The 20,949-nt window shown below is 43.9% G+C and overlaps 1 protein-coding gene across 1 annotated transcript in view; it reads right to left on the bottom strand.

Moving 5' to 3' along the window:
• SMAD6 (SMAD family member 6) overlaps positions 1-13,253 on the bottom strand; it is a 62,992-nt gene extending 49,739 nt beyond the window's left edge. Inside the window, exon 1 of the mRNA XM_073653453.1 lies at positions 12,312-13,253. Within this exon, the coding sequence (XP_073509554.1) occupies positions 12,312-12,705 (394 nt within the window). The 5' untranslated portion in view covers positions 12,706-13,253. The remainder of the gene's footprint in view (positions 1-12,311) is intronic.
• Positions 13,254-20,949: the final 7,696 nt, after the last annotated feature.

Genomic DNA, 20,949 nt, shown 5'->3' with positions numbered 1-20,949 from the left:
TTTCTGTGCGGTTCCATTGATCTGCATGCGATTACAGCGTGATTCTTGCTATTGCACTCCTTCTCAGATATCCTGGAGCCTCTTATTGCCCAGGAAGGGGGCGGGTGAGGGACATGCTGGGGTCTGCACAGATTACACTGGAATGCAATACTAGAAACAGCTCTGGTTAACGTGACTTTCTTCAGCGTTTTTCTCCTAACTTGCTCAATCATAAAAGTTCTCTCATAAAACCATTGAACTTGTGTATATTTTATATAGATTAAAAATGTTTCCATCAAAAGTGTTCATGTTGCGTTTTATCACAATCATGTGAGGTTAAACGTGGCATCTTCTATACCCATCTATCTATAGTTATAAAAAAAAAAAAAGATGCCCGAGAACATAGTTGTATTAACCATTACTGTCACCCTTCCCATTGAAATACACATTAGGAAAGGAGCATGGCAAGGTAGGTTCAGGTCTCATCCATTTCAGTAAATATTTGCAATCCTCATGAAATAACACTACTAGAGAATGTTTCCTTCAATTATTGTGCTGTTCCTCTTTACTCCTGGAGCGGTCACTTATTTTCACACAACTGCCTCTTACCCATACCCGTCAGTAGCAGGGCTATGGAGTCGAAGTCCGTGTCCATTTTGGTGGAGTCGGTATAAAATGGACCAACTCGAACAATATAGAATAAATTGGGTACAGTAGTTCAATGCAGTTTGTGGGGAATATTTTTTCATATGAATTTGGTAAAGTTATGAAATGTCCTATAAATGTCTGTCCTATTCCTGATCTAAGGGTCTAGACTTTTACCTGAGATGAATCTGTGCTACAGTAAATTTATCATTTTAAACATGAGCCATGTATGAGGGAGTCGGAGTCATGGAAATTGAGGATTTGGAGGTTTGGCTTACCGACTCCACAGCCCTGGACACTTTGCAGCAGCGGGCTCTGTAGCCATCGTGCCACTTTAACAATGAGTGTTAAAACACACAATCGTCAATTTATTTCTGCATTTTCAGAAAGAACGGAGGAATGGCACAATGCAGTGTTCTAAAATAATGTTACAACCTTGATATTTTATGAGGAACACACACCTATCTAGGAAAACATCTGTCAGAGATACCAGCCCCTACCTTTTCCAATGTTCCTTTGACATTCATAAAAATGTATACTAGCAAGAGAATAACCAGCAAAGACACTATAACACATCGGGAAGCCCTCTACTTCACTTTTATCAAAACCATAAAGTGTCTACATCCATAATGCTTCTAATGCAATCCATTCAGATCACCAAAATATGGCCCTCGATTATTATTCAATTAAGGGCACAGTTGGCCATACACTAGTGATTTCACACCAACATTGTTCCATGTTTGGGCTATAAAAGGTTGCGGGTGACAATGGTAAAACAATAAGCGATGTTCAATGAGCAGATCGATCTCTGCCTTGATATGTATCCAGCTTCTAGGAGGCGTCATACCGCTACAACACCGGACCTCCCAAAGATTGTAGCAAACTAATGCCAGATCTTCATGGAAACAATTATGGTCATTTATGTTGGTTACGCAAGTACATTACCAGTGTCATGCTACCAAAGCAAAAGTATATAGTGAATAAGTTCTAAAAATATTATACATTTTTATATTTTTAGGACTGATCACTAGTATTAATCTACTAGCAGCCAAAGTTCCGAAACAAATAAGTTTCCAAAGCTAGAAAAGTGTGCTCTACATAATAAAAACTAACTCAAATTAACAATGTCTATTTACTTTCTCACCTTCAGCTGATCCTGTTAATCTCTGCCTCAAGAACATTTCTATTCAATGATGTTACAACTAATCGTGTACCATTGCAGAGTCCTCGTTTTGCATTCAAATTTCTCAACAACATAATAATGCTGCCCCCTTAAGTCTACGGCAATGACTTGGCATGCCTAATGGGGTAAAGCTATTTAAAAATTCAATAGGAAAATGTTCCCTTTCTTCGTCGTCATCTACAACAGTCATGGCTCCAACGTTAGCTAACGTTTTTCTCAGACTCACCTCAACATTAAGCTCTTTATGTAGTAAGAAGATAGTAATCCGCAAAGCATCTGAACTGTTCAGTCTAAATGCATTTTACTGTTGCGTCCAATTGTTTTTGTTTTAAATAATGGAAATCTGTTCCACAGGTAGAAGTGAAAAAGAAAAGTTTGACTCACTTGGCAATAATAACAATGGGTTCAAAACACACTTTTTTGTGGAGTTTCGAAATCCATGGGTGCTTTGTCTACAGTACAAGTTAGTTTATTCACCAAATACTTGTTGCATTTTTCGCCACATTTTTTTCCCCCTTACTCAGTGCCTTCTATGGGTGAAAAAAAAAAAAAAAAATTTACATGCTGCAGATTAACAAAAATGCTGCTGTTTTCAAATTCAGTCAGGAATTAAAAGAAAAAAAAACACAACCGTGTGCATGAGATCTGAAATCTCATTGCTTTTGCTGACACTGTTAGGCTGTGTGCCCACGATGCGCTTTTAATGCGTTTCTGCAGCTGCGGAAACGCATGGTAGAAGGCCTGCCATGTTCCCCAATGATAATCCGCATGTGCTGTGCACATGCTGCGGAAATTTCCGCTGCGGGTTATCATTGCGGAAAAAAACGCAGCACTAACAATTATTTTGGGGAAATGCTGCGTTTTCGCCGCCATTGACTTGCATTAGAACGCGCCAATACCGCAAGACTGCATCTATACTTGCGGAATTGGCACGTTCTAATGTGCGGATGGTACCCGGGTGTAGAGGAGAGGAGAGTCTCATCCACACCCAGGTACCATTAAAAAAGCTGTAAAAAAAGAATAAAATAAAAAATAAATGTATATTTACCTTCCGGCGGCAGGTCTTTCAATTCACCGCTGCCGGCAGCCGGGACCGAGCGAAACAAGCCAGCACGGGCCATCGGAGGGTAAGTATATATTTTATTTTTTTATTTTTACCACTCTCTCGGGTCACACTATATAAATCCATGCCGTTTGCATGGATTTATATAGTGTGACCTAGTTGTCACAAGCACTTTCCAAGTGATGCTAAAATAGCTTGGAAAGCGCTTGTCAATCCGCATGCGGAAATGTCAGAGAATAACGCTCCATTTCCGCATTTCCCTGGCAGGAAAACGCATGTACAATCCGCATGCGTTTTTTTCTGCCAGGGAGATGCAGAAATGCTCAGGAAAAAAATCCTGAGCATTTCTGCATCGTGGGCACATAGCCTAAAAAGCAGATTTTCTGTAGAAGAAAAAAAAAAAACGCTGCGAGTGATCATAGTTTAAGGATAAGTGCACACAGCGTCTTTTAGACATCGACTTACCCACCAAGTTTTCAAAGACGAAGACACTTTAGGAGAACGCCAGCGTCTTCGTTGGGAGTTTTTTTTTTGTTTTGGTGGTTTTTTTTTCTAATTTTAATGTTAAATAGCAAGCGGCTTCCAAGCTGAAGCCGCCCAAAAGAATGAGTGTGCTACTTTAACAACTGCTCGGCTTTCTAAGCCTGAAATGATTAGAAGAAGTGACCACAGACAGAACATGTACACAGCGATGTTGCTTTTACATTGCTGTGCACCATGTTCATCCTTTGAAGTTAAAGCACTTTTTCTTTTAGGCTGTGTGCCCACTATGCGTTTAAGCGCTTCCGCAGCGGCAATTCCACTGCAGAAACGCTTAAAAACGCTTGGTAGAAGGTCTGCCATGTTCCCCAATGATAATCCGCATGTGCTGTGCACATGCTGCGGAAATTTCCGCTGCGGATTATCATTGTCACAGCACTATCATTCCGCAGCACTACCAATTATTTTGCGGAATCGTTGCGTTTTCTCCGCCATTGACTTGCATTGGACTGCATGACATCCAAATCACTGCATCTGCAGATGCGGATTCCATGTGTTTCAATTTGCGGATGGTACCCGGGTTTGGAGCAGAGGAGACTCTCCTCCGGACCCCGGTAGTTTGGACACCTCATTTAAAGATTTTTATGTATTTTCATGACTATGAAAATTGTACATTCACACTGAAGGCATCAAAACTATGCATTAACACATGTGGAATCATATACTTAACAAAAAAGTGTGAAACAACTGAAAATATGTCTTATATTCTAGGTTCTTCAAAGTAGCCACCTTTTGCTTTGATGACTGCTTTGCACACTCATGGCATTCTCTTGATGAGCTTCAAGAGGTAGTCACCGGAAATGGTCTTCCAACAATCTTGAAGGAGTTCCCAGAGATGCTTAGCACTTGTTGGCCCTTTTGCCTTCACTCTGCGGTCCAGCTCACCCCAAACCATCTCGATAGGGTTCAGGTCTGGTGACTGTGGAGGCCAGGTCATCTGGCGTAGCACCCCATCACTCTCCTTCTTGGACAAATAGCCCTTACACAGCCTGGAGGTTTGTTTGGGGTCATTGTCCTGTTGAAAAATAAATGATGGTCCAACTAAACGCAAACCGGATGGAATAGCATGCCGCTGCAAGATGCTGTGGTATCCATGCTGGTTCAGTATGCCTTCAATTTTGAATAAATCCCCAACAGTGTCACCAGCAAAGCACCCCCACACCATCACACCTCCTCCTCCATGCTTCACGGTGGGAACCAGGCATGTAGAGTACATCCGTTCACCTTTTCTGCGTCGCACAAAGACACGGTGGTTGGAACCAAAGATCTCAAATTTGGACTCATCAGACCAAAGCACAGATTTCCACTGGTCTAATGTCCATTCCTTGTGTTTTTTAGCCCAAACAAGTCTCTTCTGCTTGTTGCCTGTCCTTAGCAGTGGTTTCCTAGCAGCTATTTTACCATGAAGGCCTGCAGCACAAAGTCTCCTCTTAACAGTTGTTGAAGAGGTGTGTCTGCTGCTAGAACTCTGTGTAGCATTGACCTGGTCTCTAATCTGAGCTGCTGTTAACCTGCGATTTCTGAGGCTGGTGACTTGGATAAACTTATCTTCAGAAGCAGAGGTGACTCTTGGTCTTCCTTTCCTGGGGCTTCCTTTGTAGCGCTTGATGGTTTTTGCAACTGCACTTGGGGACACTTTCACTTTCAAAGTTTGTCCAATTGTTTTTCTTTACTTAGATGCTTTATTCTTGCCATAATACAAATTCTAACATTCTATTCAGTAGGACTATCAGCTGTGTATCCACCAGACTTCTGCACAACACAACTGATGGTCCCAACCCCATTTATAAGGCAAGAAATCCCACTTATTAAACCTGACAGGGTACACCTGTGAAGTGAAAACCATTTCCGGTGACTACCTCTTGAAGCTCATCAAGAGAATGCCAAGAGTGTGCAAAGCAGTCCTCAAATCAAAAGGTGGCTACTTTGAAGAGCCTAGAATATAAGACATATTTCAGTTCTTTCACACTTTTTTGTTAAGTATATAATTCCACATGTGTTAATTCATAGTTTTGATGCCTTCAGTGTGAATGTACAATTTTCAGAGTCATGAAAATACAGAAAAATCTTTGAATTATATATATATATATTTTTTATTTTTATTATTTTACAGGTACTATGGTACCCGCGTCCGGAGGAGAGTCTCCTCTTCTCCAAACCCGGGTACCATTCTTTTACGGTCACATGGATTTATATAGTGTGACCAAGTTGTCAAGCACTTTCCAAGTGATGCTAAAATTGCTTGGTAAGCGGTTGACAACCCGCATGCGGAAATGCATGTGAAGAACGCTTCACTTCCGCATGTCCCTGGCAGGAAAAACGCATGTACAATCCGCATGCTTTTTTTTTTGCAAGGGAGATGCAGAAATGCTCAGGAAAAATCTGGAGCATTTCTGCATCATGGGCACACAGCCTTACGCAGACTCCTCCTTAAAAGAAAAAAAAAAAAAAAAAAAAAGGCCTTGTGTACTCAGACTGGCAGGAGAATCTCCCAATATGACCCACAACTCTCTAAAGAGAAGTACTTGTCACAATATACTTGAATCACTATGTACAGACAAAACCAGCATCTCATCATTTATCAAACTAGTTTATTATTTTACAGAAACATAGATCAGATTGTTAAAGAAGCACTCCTCCCATCAAAGATTTTATCCTAATATATTTCAATCATATTATATAGCACTGTATACTTACAATTGCTCATTTTCCCTTCTACCCAGTTAATGTCATAGACCTAATGGAAATGTGATTAAAAACTGACTAGCTGATTCCTTCTAAGCGCTATCTAGAAACAGGAGGTCAATTTTGTCTGCACAAATGAGTCACTGCAAAAGTCTATAGCGGGGCACCTCGGTCAGGCGTTGAAGAGGGGGGATGATAAATACAGGGACAAGAGACTTCCTGTTTCTACATAGATCAGAGAAAAGAGAAGAACAATTAACTGGGTAAAAAGGCAAAATGAACAATTTTAAGTACACAGTGATATATAATATGATGATTGCAATATATTAAAGAGGATAAAAACTTTGATGGGAGGAGTGCTTCTTTAATGAGGGTAATGCAATATTTGTGCACATTAGAGTCAATGTCACTGGTGGGCCCCTTTAACCCCAGTCTGACACTGTGTGCACTTACCCTGAAGGGGATTTCCAACTTGTGCTCACGATGCAAGATACTCCACAATTAACTACAGGTTTCTGGCACAGAAAAAGCTTTTTGCTTTTCTCATGACTTTTAAAGCATGGCTGAGGTTTTGTGTGGGGCCATCGTCTGTCTGACAGATTTTACTATATGATACTTAAGATTTAGAGCAAGATATAGCCCAAATCTACACCTACTTGTATGCAGTGGAGATATCAATTTATGGCAGATGACAATGAAGTGCCACATTATAAGGCAAGAGGCTCTTGATAAAATTGACACATTATACTCCAAGTACTAAGGTTTAAGATGATGTACGAAACATTGGTCTTAGTACATTTTCCCCCTCAGCTTACAACATACAGTGAAGGAAATAAGTATTTGATCCCTTGTTTTTGTAAGTTTGCCCACTAAGGCTGTGTTCACACGATGCGTATTTCATGCGTTTCCGCGGCGTTTTTGCAGTTGCGTAAACGCCGCGGAAACGCATGAAAAACGCATGGTAGAAGGGAAGCAATGTTCCCCAATGGAAATCCGCATGTGCTGTGCCCATGATGCGGATTTTTCCGCAGCGTTAACGCTGCGGTCAAAAATCCGCAGCATGTCAATTAATTTTGCGGAAACGCGGCGATTTCGCCGCCATTGACTTGCATTAGAACGCGCCAATTCCGCAAGACTGCATCTGTACTTGCGTAATTGGCGCGTTCTAATGTGCGGATGGTACCCGGGTGTGGAGGAGAGGAGAGTCTCATCCACACCCAGGTACCATTAAAAAAGCTGTAAAAGAAGAATAAAATAAAAAATAAATGTATTCTTACCATCTGTCGGCCCGCGCAGCGCTCCCGCTTGGTTCCCGGCACTTGCAGTGAGTTGTAGGACCTGCGGTGACGTCAGAGTCATGTGACGGGTCACGTGACGCTGACGTCGGCAGGTCTTTCAATTCAAAGTTGCCGGCGAGGGAGAACAGATTGAGCGGGACACCGGGGGCCATCGGAGGTAAGTATATACACTCTCTCGGTTCACACTGTATAAATCCATGCTGTTTGCATGGATTTATATAGTGTGACCTAGTTATCAAGCACTTTCCAGGTGATGCTAACATCGCCTGGAAAGCGCTTGTCAATCTGCATGCGGAAACGCATGTCAATCTGCATGTGGATCCGCATGTATTCTGCAGGAAAAACGCATGCACAATCTGCATGCTTTTTTTCTGCCAGGGAGATGCAGAAATTTTCTGCTTCATTTCTGCATCGTGTGCACATACCCTACGACATGAACAGTCTATAATTTTAAGGGTAGGTTAATTTTAACATTGAGAGATAGAATATCCCCCCAAAAAAGCAAGAAAATCACATTGTATAAATTAGATACTTATTTCTTACTGCAAAAAAATGTATTTGATCCCCTACAAACCATTAGGAGTTCTGGCTCCTACAGACCAGTTAGACGCTCCTAATCAACTCGTTACCTGCATTAAAGACATCTGTCTTACATAGTTACCTGTATAAAAGACTCCTGTCCACAGACTCAAGACCGTAACCTCTACAACATGGGCAAGACCAAAGAGCTTTCTAAGGATGTCAGGGACAAGATCATAGACCTGCACAAAGCTGGAATGGGCTACAAAACCATAAGCAAGATGCAGGGAGAGAGGGAGACAACTGTTGGTGCAATAGAAAGAAAATGGAAAAAGTACAAAATGACTGTCAATCAAGATCGATCTGGGGCACCATGCAAAATCTCACCTCGTGGGGTATCCTTGATCATGAGGAAGGCGAGATCAGCCTAAAACTACACGGGGGGGGGGGGGATCTTGTTAATGATCTCAAGGCAGCTGGGACCACAGTCATCAAGAAAACCATTGGTAACACATTACACCTTAAAGGTTTAAAATCCTGCAGTGCCCGCAAGGTCCCCCTCTAGGTTCGTCTGAAGTTTACCATTGAACACCTGGATGATTCTGTGAGTTATTGGGAGAAGGTGCGGTGGTCAGATGAGACAAAAATTAAGCTCTTTGGCATTAACTCAACTCGCCGTGTTTGGAGTTAGAGAAATGTTTCCTATGACCCAAAGAACACCATCCCCACTGTCAAGCATGGAGGTGGAAGCATTATGTTTTGGGAATGTTTCTCTGCTAAGGGCACAGGACTACTTCAACGCATCAATGAGAGAATGGATGGAGCCATGTACCGTAAAATCCTGAGTGACAATCTCCTTCCCTTATTCCCATAGAAAACTTATGGAGGGAGTTGAAGCTCCGAGTTACCAAGCGACAGCCTCAAAACGTCTGACTGCTGTGCTTGCCAACAAGGGTTTTGCCACCAAGTATTAAGTGTTTGCCAGAGGGATCAAATACTTATTTCTCACTGAAAAATGCAAATAAATTTATCTAATTTATACAATGTGATTTTCTTGATTTTTTGGGGGGATATTCTATCTCTCAATGTTAAAAATAACCTACCCTTAAAATTATAGACTGCTCATGTCTTTGTCAGTGGGCAAACTTACAAAAACAGCAAGGGATCAAATACTTATTTCCTTCACTGTACATGCATGCATCACTGACGCTAGAGATATTCCTTGTGACCATGTTCACCGGCACATTGGGTGCATATTGCATACTTGTGGACACATGACTGCCCGGCAGTCTGAATCGGTGTCCATTTTAGTTGAGTCGGTATGAAATGGACCGACTCCTAAAATATATAATACATTGGGTACAGTAGTACAATGCAGTTTGTGGGGAATATTTTTTCATAAGAATTTGGGAAAGTTATGAAATGTCCTATAAATGTCTGTTCTGTTGCTGATCTAAGGATCTCGGCTTTTAGTTGAGATGAATCTGTGCTGCACTTTATGTACACGCTCAGTAGTGAGGCAGGGCTGAGTCAGGGAAATTGAGGAGTTGAGAGGTTTGGCTTACCGACTCCATAGCCCTGCTGCCCAGTCTCAGCATCGGCACTGGAGAAGCCTTAGGCTATGTGCCCACGATCAGGCTATAGCAGCGCTTTGAACGCAGCGTAATTTTCGCGGAGTCTGATCCCGCAGGTGTTCATTGAACACATGCAGAGTTACCACATCCTTTACATTCTATTGTGGAAATTTTTGTTGCCATGCTGCGGCTCCTAATGCCGTGTCGCCGGTGAGTTTACACGGCGGCAAATAGAAGCACAGTGGGAATGGGATTTCTATAAATTCCATCCACTGTGCTTCAACTGTACAACGTAGCGTTTTGGACGCAGCGCAGATGAGCTGCATCCAAACTGCTGCTACTCTGGATCGTGGGCACGTAGCGTCGCAGCGCGCACTCTGAGGATTTCAAAGTCTACAGTCACTATGTGAAAAACATGGACAATCCCTTTAAAAGGAGAACTTTTACAAGTTGTGACCTCAAGCTATATATTCCTGCACTTAGTAGCAAGAATGTAGATAAACTCTTTTTCTCTCCAGTCCATTGGGGAAACATAAGGCACCAAATATGTCAATTTTCTTATCCAACTGAGCGTTGAATGAAATGAATGCCAGTTGAATAAGAAAATTAGCATATATGGCCCTAATAATTTTGTATAGAAAGAAAATAAATGGTTTGGGTATTGGTTGCTAGTAGTTGTCAATTCCATGGCGCAGAGAAACAAAAAACGGACCTCATCCTTCAATACTAAATTATGAGCTTGTCCAATCAGCAGAATCAGCCATAAAGAGGGAAAAAAATAGTTGGAAAGCCTGACACCACTTCTGACGCGTCTGGTTTAGTAAGTAACAAATTCCCTATGAAATATCAATTCTGGAGCATCTTCTGTAACTTTATGTTGTTATTCCTCCAGGATATGGAAGAATAAATTGACAACTGGGTGTGACTAAGAGGGGGAGGGGTACCCACACTGACGTTGGCATATCAATGCTGATAAGTGTCAGACTCTGCAGGGAAATGGTAACAATTACTTTATTCCAAAAATTTCTAGGAGTACTAATAAAGGAACAGCGTAATGGAAGTCAAAATAAAAAGTCCCCGATTTTTCATATTACAAATACCACAAGACGCATCAGAAGAGCCGACCAGTCCTCGATAATGGGAGTGGTTTGGGGCCAGTTGACCAGTAACATTGCTGTATAAATGCCTTTGTCACTTTAGAAACCTTCTTGTATATTCGCATTAAAGGACTTCTGCTTATGGCAGGAGTTGAAATCATTGGTAATCCTCGGATACACTGGGTAAGGGAATACATACATGTGGCACTTCCAAATGTCACCATGCTGACACGTCATAAACTGAGCAAGTCCGATACTAGCAAAAGCACTACAGAAAGCGATGGTCAGAACTAAGGAGCACCTACAAGAAAGCTCATGGGCCCAATGCAAAAGCTCCAACGGGGTCCACAATTATTGCAAGTCTTTCATAGAATTGGTCTTTTTATATAAGCAAAAGGGACTTTTGGGGCCCCCTAGGCTCCAGGGCCTGGGTGAGATTGCAATGCCTGTACCTATTGTAGTTACGCCCCTGCTAAAAGCCATACTCTATAGAAGCAAACAGAAACCATATGTGCCATTCTCACAGACTACCGACTGATGCCTTTTGGGTTGTGCCATCCAATAGTCCGGGCGTCTGGCTATGCAAGTTTTCTTATGAGAAAAAGCCCTAGGCTGACTTCACGTGAATCGGGCTGGGATCAGAATACCAGACAGGTCCGACGGGTATCCTGACCGGAGCTGGGAATTGTGATTAGAGCAAGGTCTGTATTTTATGGAAACCTACCTTGAAGAGGGTTCCAGTTTTGTATGTTTTTTTTAAAGACACCAAAATCAGACTTACTCCTCCCCCCCCCACCACTACTCAAGCAATGCCTCCAGCATTTGTTGCCAATCGCTGCAGCGGTGGCGCTGAGGTAGTCGGCAATAGACCACCGAAGCCAGTGATTGGCTGCAGCTGATTATGACGTCACTACTGCAGTCAAGTCAAAGACCTGGGACAGCGGCGGAGAGGAGGCGCTGCACAAAAAGGGGCCAAGTAAGGCTGATAAAGTAACAGACAAAAAAAAAAAAAAACACACACAACAACTATTTAACACACTGCTTGCTGCCAGTGAATAGAAACATACGGATCATAAACCTTCCCAGGTGAACTGGCTGCAGCATGTGCACTGTAGCCTCTAATCTCAATAGATGAGCAGCAGGAAGAACCAGGATGTATCGGACTGTATTCACACTTAATCTGTGTGCAGATCTGTTCCACAATCCCCCGCATACACACCTGGAAAACTTTCTAGGGGGAATCCTTTTTATGGTTCTCAGAAGAGGTTTTTGTTTTTTTAAGTTTTTCTGTCTACATCTTTTTTTCCACCGGGTGTTTTTTTAAAAACTTCCTTAAAGCGAATTCTGATGAAATCTTCTCCGAACTAAGCACGGTCCAATCAAAAAGCTGCAGAAAACGCTTCAGGACAACAAAAAAAAGTTTCTTAAACTCTTCAGTAAAATAAATACTTCTCAAAAAACTCCACTCAGGAGAAAGAGCGATTCTGCTTGAAAAACTGGTAGTTTGTTGTTTTTGTTTTTTTTAAACACTGCATAATATTCAGTGTGAACACTGCCTTAGTGAACAGCTCGGCTTCTCACCTGATAGACCTGTCTAAAGTAGTGACAAGTGTAGCCTGCCTGGATCGTCACTCACACATTCACTGACAGCAAGCAGCGGTACAGGATACATAGAGACCCCCATAAACTGCAGGGCAGAGGTGTGCGACCCCCGGGCGGTGCACTCACCGGGGCCGCACAGGCGGCTGTAGTGGTAGGGGTTGCAGCACACGCCGTGGCTGTCCGCTCCTCCGGCCCCCTGACACCCGCTCAGAGCCTTCAGTTGTCCGGGATGCTGCAGCTCAGGCCAGCGGAACAGTCTGCAGAGCGGCAGGTGAGGAGGCGGCACGGCCCGGGTCACCAGCACACAGGCTCCGGCCGCTGCGCCCCGGGACTCCACCGCCTCCAGCAGCGCGCACAGAGCCGGCTCCTTCAGGCGCTTCAGCACGGCCGACGCTGCAGAGCGCAGCTCCGGGGACCCGCCGGGCGGCTCGGACAGACCGCAGCAAGACACTCCCCCATCACCGCCCGCCCGGCTCCGCCACAGGCGCCGAACCAGCCCGGTGCGTCTGGACTTGAACATGCGACGCCCCCGGCGGGGATGCGCCCGGCTCTCACTGCAGCCTCAGCGGTGACCGATCCGGCATGTGTGGCTGCTGCGCGGAGGTGGCACAGCCGGGATGGGCACGATCCGCAGTCCTCCCAGTGCCAGGCAGGGCTGTAATCCTACGGTCTCCAGGAGATCGGTGCCTGGTGGGCACAGGACGGGCTCCGCACACAGCAGCGGCTCCCGGGTCACATCTCCCGGCTGCGGGCGGCAGCGCTTCTTCTCCGCTCCGGAGCTGTCACATGGCCGCAGCTGAGCGCAGAGGATGCAGCTCCGGGGAGCGCACAAGCAGCATCCTGCCTGGGGACCACACTGACAGGGATGCACGGCGGTGTGCAGCCTGCGCTGCCTCTGTTAGGTGGAGCGGCTCCGGTTCCCCGCCGCAACCAGCACACACACACACACACTGGCAGCTCCGGTTCTCTGCGCTCTCTCCGCTCTTTGTGCTCTCGCTCTCACACACACTCTCGGGCCCTGCACCGGGCGCCGCTATAGGCTGCCTCCCGTCACGTGACAGTCTAGACACTTTGGCGGCTCCGCTGCACTGACTGTTGCGCAAACAAATCTCAAGTTTCTTAACTCTTAAAGGAGCCGCTGCCCAGAATGTCACCAGCCATTACCAGTGCAGTGTGCGGACTGGTGGCGGAGCATCCCGGGCACTCAGAATACCAGCGCAGTACGGTGGGGCTCAGGATCATCCCAAATCAGCCATGGATGGACATGAATTTATTTCATGTTTAATAATATCCAAGTCTGGATGGGCATGACCACCATTCCATCTCTGGCAGGAGTTGTCACCTCTCCTATGCTCCTGAAAGTACCTAAAATGCTGATACTGATGTGAGGACCTTATTATGGGGGCATTAGTCATTCAGGAGTGTAGGAAAGCTGGATGATAATGGTTGTGATTGTCTAATCTGTAAATCCACCAGTATTTGGTCACTATTTGTAAGCTAAAATCAGGAGTGGAACAATCAAAGGAAAAAGAGGAGGTGGGATGCCTTCGGGTAAGAGGCAGCGGGCAGAGGACTGAGTCCTGCGTATCGTGCAGGCAAAATTCGGAGTAAGGCTATGTGCACACGATGCAGAAATGCTCAGGATTTTTTCCTGAGCGTTTCTGCATCTCCCTGGCAGAAAAAAACACATGTGGATTGTACATGCAGATTGTACATGCGTTTTCCTGCCAGGGACATGCAGAAATGGAGCGTTTATTCACTGATATTTCCGCATGTGGATTGACAAGCGGTTTCCAAGCGATTAGCATCACTTGGAAAGTGCTTGTGACAACTAGGTCACACAATATAAATCCATGCTACCGGCATGGATTTATATTGTGTGACCCAGATTTCTGCTTAAAATACTGCACGTATAGTAAAAAAAAAAAAAGAATTATAAAGTAAAAAAAAATAGTCATACTCACCTCTCCGGCGGCCCCCGATCTCCTCCCGGAGGCGTCCTCTCTCCTCGGCGGCCCACGGTGTTCTGACAGGACCTGCGGTGACGTCATTTAGTCAGCTGATGGTCACGCAACCAATACACCGGGGGCCGCCGAGGAGAGAGGACGCTGCCGGGAGGAGACCAGGGGCTGCCGGAGAGGTGATTGAATATTTATTTTTTATTTTTTACTTTATAATTCTTTTTTAACTTGCAGGTACCATGGTACCAGGGTTGGAGGAGAATCTCCTCTTCTCCAGACCCGGTTACCATCCGCGCATTGAACTGCATAACATCTACATGTATACATGCGGATCTTATGTGGTTCAATGAAAGTCAATGGTGGCGATTTCGCTGTGAAATCGCACAATAAATGGTTGTGCTTCGGATTTTTCCGCAATGATAATCCACAGCAGAAATTTCCGCAGCATGTGCACAGCACATGTGGATTATCATTGGGAAACATGGCAGTTTTTTCCGAGTTTTTTTCACTGTCCTTCTGTCTCTATGCATGTACATAAAATTCTGTGAGAAAAAAGAACCTCATTCTATTTTGCCATAAAAAACGCTGATGCAAATTTTGTTGCAATTTTTCACCACCCAATACTTCCTGTGGGTGAAAAAACACTGAAAGTAGTGACATGCTCTATTTTCCAAAAACCCAACCAAGACACAAAATATGCAAAAAAAAAAAATATGATGTGTGAACAGAGAATTCTGCTTTGTCATAGACTTTGCTGGTACTGCAAAACGCAGCTGAAAATTTGCATAAAAATCTGTCGTAAAAAATGCTGAAAAACCCAACATGTGTGAACATAGCCTTAAGGTTAACCATCCATGCAGATTTTTTAAATTCATAAATCAATTTCTCCTGCAAGTTGAGAATGGAATTTTGAGGATTGAATTCAGCGGGGAAGATAGAAAATCTGCAATCAAATCAGAGTGTAGATTTTGCGACACCTGGAAAATCCCCAGGTGCACATACTAGTTTAAAGGGAACCTGTCACCAGAAATAACACTATTAACCTGCAGATATGCGGTTAATCTGCAGGATAACAGCGATATTGTGCTGCCCGGCGCTTGCAAGTAGCCGAATGCAGCTGGGAGAAAATTAAGTTTATTCTCCCCGCCAGCATTCGGTTTCAGTCATGGGGGCGGGAGCACTACAGAGTATAGAGAGAGGCAGCTGTAAGGCTATGTGCCCACGATGCAGAAATGAAGCAGAAAATTTCTGCAGCATTTCTGCATCTCTCTGGCAGAAAAAACGCATGCAGATTGTTAATGCGTTTTTCCTGCAGAATACATGCGGATTCACATGCGTTTCCGCATGCAGATTGACAAGCGCTTTCCAGGCGATAGCATCACTTGGAAAGTGCTTGACAACTAGGTCACACTGTATAAATCCATGCAAACAGCATGAATTTATATAGTGTGAACCGTAAAAATTAAAACAAATAAAGCTATACTCACCCCCGAGGCCCCGGCGTGGCTGCAGCGCTCGTTTCTGTCTGGTTCCCGGCTGCCGGCATATCGCGAGACAGAGCGGTGAAGGGCCTGCGGTCACATGACTGTGATGTCACCGAAGGTCCTTCAGCGCTGCTGGCATTCAGAGAGAAGCCTTCGGAAAGGTGAGTATAAACTTTATTTGTTATTTTATTCTTTTTTTACAGGTACAATGGTACCCAGGTCTGGATGAGAGTCTTCTCTCCTCCAGAACTGGGTACCATCCGCACATAGAGACGCATAGAAGCCACTTGTAAAAATGTACAGTCGCAGTTTCTGTGCGTCTCAATGCAAGTCAATGGCGGGAGTTCCGCTGCGCTTCCGCAAAATTAAATGACATGCTGCGGATTTTTGTACGCAGCATAAACGCTGCGGAAAAATCCGCAGCATGTGCATAGAACATGCGGAATCCCCTTGGGGACCATGGGGTGCGGATTACCTAGCGTTTCACAAGCGTTTCCGCTGCGGAAATTCCGCAGCATAAATGCTTGAAAAACGCTACGTGGGCACACAGCCTAACCGTGCCCCTGGCACTGATTGACAGCTGGCCGCAATGCAGAGTGAGTGTCAGTTAGGGCCGGGGGTACGGTTACAGCAGCCCTACAGAGCGGTGACTGAACCCGAATGCTGGCGGGGAGAATAAAGTTAATTTTCTCCCCGCTACATTCGGCTGCGTGCAGGCGCCGGGCAGCATAATAACGATATTACCCTGCAAATTAACCCCATATCTGCAGGATAATAACGTTATTTCTGGTGACAGGTTCCCTTTAAAGATATATAAATATTGATAGCTTCATATATTCATTTGGCAAACTTACAAATTCTGTCCAGTATGTAGAAAAAGTAAAGAGAAAATGTTCCAAATGTATCAAAGTGGCTTATGCTGAATGACAAAGTGGCACATCTTTAGCGCTCATTCAGACATCCATGTTTTTCATGTACGTAAAAATTTGATACTAGTGTCATCAGTGTTTTGGATTTGTGTGTCATCAGTGTTTTTTCACTTGGATAAATAAATAAATCAATCACAAAGCTTCTCCTATACTTTGCAATATTAAACACGGATGGCACACACATGCTGTATGTATTTTTCATGGACCCATAGCCTTGTATTGGCCCTTTTCATCCATAATTCTGGACAAAAACGGTCAGAAACAGCCCTATAGCATATAATGAAAAATACAGATAGAACAGGTACATGAAACACGGACGTGTGAATGAGACCTTAGACATTTTTATCCAACTTTACACTACATATTGGCTAACTTACTTGGCGATACTTTTTTGCCCCTCAATTTTGGTGCAATTTGGCACAAAAACCGTTTCTAAAACAGTAGGTCTAAAACTTGATGCAACATTATTTCCCCAAAACTGTCACATTTTGGTGCATTTTTCACCAAGGTTTAGACGCAAACACATTATTAGTAAATCTACTCCATTATAATCCTCTTTGTAATTTTCTCCACACCGCATGAAAGGGATTTTGTAAAATCTTATTTTCCTAGGATAATTTATGAAAGTATAATAGTATAGGCATCTAGTCACAGAAAAGTCATGGCAACTGGGGTATGACTACAGTGATGGCTATTAATTATAATTGAGGCATGCAAACATTAGTGAGATTGGAGAATGCCCTGTTACGGTAGAGGTTTTTTATTTAGTACGTTTTCCAAGCAATGAAGCAGATTTGAATGTTTTGAGATTTATTACCATAGATGTGGGCAATCAGCATGTGTCCATCTTCAGTCATGTTGCAGGCTTCCTTCTGGCCATATAAGAGTTTAGTTGGCGCCTTCATGGATGTCCAATTATTGAGTTAGGCTGCGTACCCACTATGCGTTTTTCAAGCGTTTTTGCCGCGGAATTTCCGCAGCAAAAACTCTTAAAAAACGCTTGGTAACACGTGCTCCATGATCCCCAATGATAATCCGCATGTGCTGTGCACATGCTGCGGAAATTTCCGCTGCGGAAAAATCCGCAGCATGTCCATTATTTTTGCAGACACGCGGCGTAATTGCCGCCATTGACTTGCATTGAAACGCTTCATATCCGCATCCCTACATGTGCACATGCGGATATTAAGAGATTCAATGTGCGAATGGTACCTGGGTCTGGAGAAGAGGAGACTCTCCTCCAGACCCAGGTACCATAGTACCTGTTAAAAAAAAAAGAATTTAAAATAAAAAGTATACATTATACTCACCTTCTGATGGCCCGCGGTCTCCTGTACGGTGCGTCCTGGCTCCTCGGTGGCTCACGATGGTGTAAAAGGACCTTCCATGACGTCAGCTTCACATGACTAAATGACGTCATAGGAGGTCGTTTTACACCACCGCGAGCAGTACAAGAGACTGGACGCACCGGAGAGAAGACCGCGGGCCATCAGAAGGTGAGTATAATGTATATTTTTTATTAAATTCTTTTTCTAACAGGTACTATGGCACCCAGGTCTGGAGGAGATCCGGTTGCATGGATATATATAGCGTGACCAAGTTGTCAATCACTTTTCCAAGTGATGCTAAAATCGCTTGGAAAAGCGCTTGATAACCCGCATGAAGAAATGCATGCAAAAACGTTTGACAAACACTTCTACCTGGCAGCAAAAACGCATGTAAAATCTGCATGCGTTTTTCCTGCCAGGGAGATGCAGAAAAAATCAGCAGCATTTCTGGATCGTGGGCACTTAGCCTTAAAGACTACCAACATCAAATCAGAGTATAAAGCTGCATTCACACGTGCAGTCACTAGTGATGAGCAATCACTAAAATGCTCTAGTGCTCGGTACTCAAATCGAGCAGGTTGGACGGGTTCGATTCAAGTAACGAGTATAATAGAAGTCATTGGGAAATTCTAGCATTTTTATGGAAGACCCGAACAGGACGGCAGGGGGAGAGGGGAGGAATAACTGAAATGGATAGAAACAGCGCACAAAAGGAATGGGAACAGCATGGGGAAGACGCCTGGACAAATTTCTGACTCCCAGGTCACTGCTGGGAACAATGTTGTCAGAGTATTACTCCACATTTACGGACTCACAATAAAACATACAAAACCGAAGATAAAATGGATTTTTTTGGAAAAAATGATAGGAAACATTCTTTACTGTATAATGACTTGTATATAAGGCAAAATTAAAAAGTGGAAAAAAAAACGCCTCCTCCATCCCTTAGGCAATGTTCACATGTTGCGTTTTTGCACTTTATCATTGCTTTCAATGGTGAAAACACGCTGCAAAAACGCTAAAAGAATTGACATGCTGCTTCTTTCAAAAACGCAGCAGTTTTCCATTTCAGTCAGGAAAAAAAAAGCAATCGTGTGCATGAGATTTCTGAAATCTCATAGCTTTTGCTGGTACTTGTAAAAAGCAGCTTTTTAATATGCATAAAACTCATGAAAAAAATGCTGCAAAACAAAGCAGCAAAAACACAACGTGTGAACATAGTCTTAATAGCCGGGCCATCTCTCACCGTATTTCCCCATCGCCTATGACTACAGTAGATGACATACTAGAGGGAGAAATAAAACTACACCTACCAGTAGTCATCAGTATATGTAATTTTAACGTTTTACTAACTTATTTGGGCATGTGGTGTGTGCGACAGTCAGACACATCCTGTTTAATTTATGAAGAAGGGACTCTGAAACTCACAAAGCCTAAGCGGACAATGCAAGAAGTGCCAAAAATAAGAAGGAAGAGGGACTCTGATACACCCTGTATTAGACATAAAGGAGGGCCTCATACACATTCTGTTAAAATTGTTAGGTAGTGGGACTCCTAGACTTAAAAAGCCTATGCATTAAGTTCAAGGACTGCCATAAATTAGAAGGAGGGACTGCAATACACCCCGGAAGACACGTAGAAGAGGGCCTCAGAAAACAATTTTTTTCCCATTTTTAAGAAGTGGGACTCCTAGACTGGTAAAACCTATGCACTAAGCGCAAGGACTGCCAAAAATTAGAAGGAAGAGGGACTCCGATACACCCTGTATTAGACATAAAGAAGGGCCTCATACACATTCTGTTAAAATTGTTAGGTAATTAGACTAATAAAGCCTATGCACTAAGTGTAAGGGCTGCCAAAAATTAGGAGTAAGATGAACCTGTTGATATGGTGGAGGAGGAGGAGGACAAGAAAAAGAAGAAACCATGAACCATATATCCTTTTTTGGGTGGGAAGGGTTGCATGGAAATAGACCAGAAAAAAAACATTTGAATTGGCTTTATGTTCCGCTGTCATCCGGTGGGATTGAGAAGTCTGGGCCAATCCAGGCCTTGTTCATTTTGATAAGAGTTAGCCTGTCAGCATTTTCAGTTGACAGGCGGCTGTGCCTATCAGTTATTATGCCCCTCGTGGCACTAAAAATCTTCTCTAACAAAACGCTAGCGGCAGGGCAGGCCAGCACCTCCAAGGCGTAGAGGGACAGTTCATGCCACGTTTGCAGCTTGGATACCCATAACTTGTACGGCACAGAGGAATCATGGATGACACTGGTACAGTAAGCTAGGTACTCCTTCACCATCTTCCAAAACTTTTCCCTCCTTGTCAGACTACCCCGAGCATCAGGGCCTGGGCGCTGGGAGGCTCTAATGAAACTGGCTCAGACCTTTAAAGTGTTCCTCTGCCTCTGTTGGACCTGGTGTGTGCCTCCCTCATCTCTCCTCCTTGGTTGTCCAAGGATCTATGACCTCTGCCGCCAGCGTTGGCAGATGGGAATTTTTTTACTAATTGTTCAACTAGGGCCTTCTGGTATTGCACCATTTTACTAGTCCTCTCTGCCACAGGAAGGAGAGATGGAAAGTTCTACTTGTAGCGTGGGTTGAGAAGAGTGAACAACCAGGAATCATGGTTCGCCAAAATGCGTATAACGCGAGGGTCACGGCAAAGGAAGCTGGACATAAAGTCAACCATGTGTGCCAGACTCCCAACAGCAAGACTTCCCTGTCCCCCCAGGAGGACAACTTTCCATCTCCTCGTCAGCCCATTCATGCTGAACAGACGAGATGAAGCTAATGTGGGTAGTACCCTCTGTAGCGCAGCCAACCACCTCCTATTCCTCCTCCTCCTCAGTCTCCTCCTCATTATCACCCAATTCACGCTGAGAAGATAAGATAAGGCTGGGCTTGCTAGTATCAACCTTTGTACTTTCTTCCTCCATCTTTACCGAGCCCACAAAACTTCTTCTTTAATTGTGAATAGCAAGCGTTTGAGTAAACACATAAGCTGGATGGTTACGCTGATCATGGCATCATCGCTGCTCACCACCTTGGTTGTTTCCTCAAAGG

The sequence above is a fragment of the Phyllobates terribilis genome, unplaced genomic scaffold (assembly GCF_046119375.1).
Source record: "Phyllobates terribilis strain yellow unplaced genomic scaffold, ASM4611937v1 Scaffold_11__3_contigs__length_659146591, whole genome shotgun sequence".
NCBI lineage: Eukaryota > Metazoa > Chordata > Amphibia > Anura > Dendrobatidae > Phyllobates > Phyllobates terribilis.
Note: the sequence above shows the minus strand (reverse complement) of the source record. Positions and strands in the feature narration are given on the sequence as shown.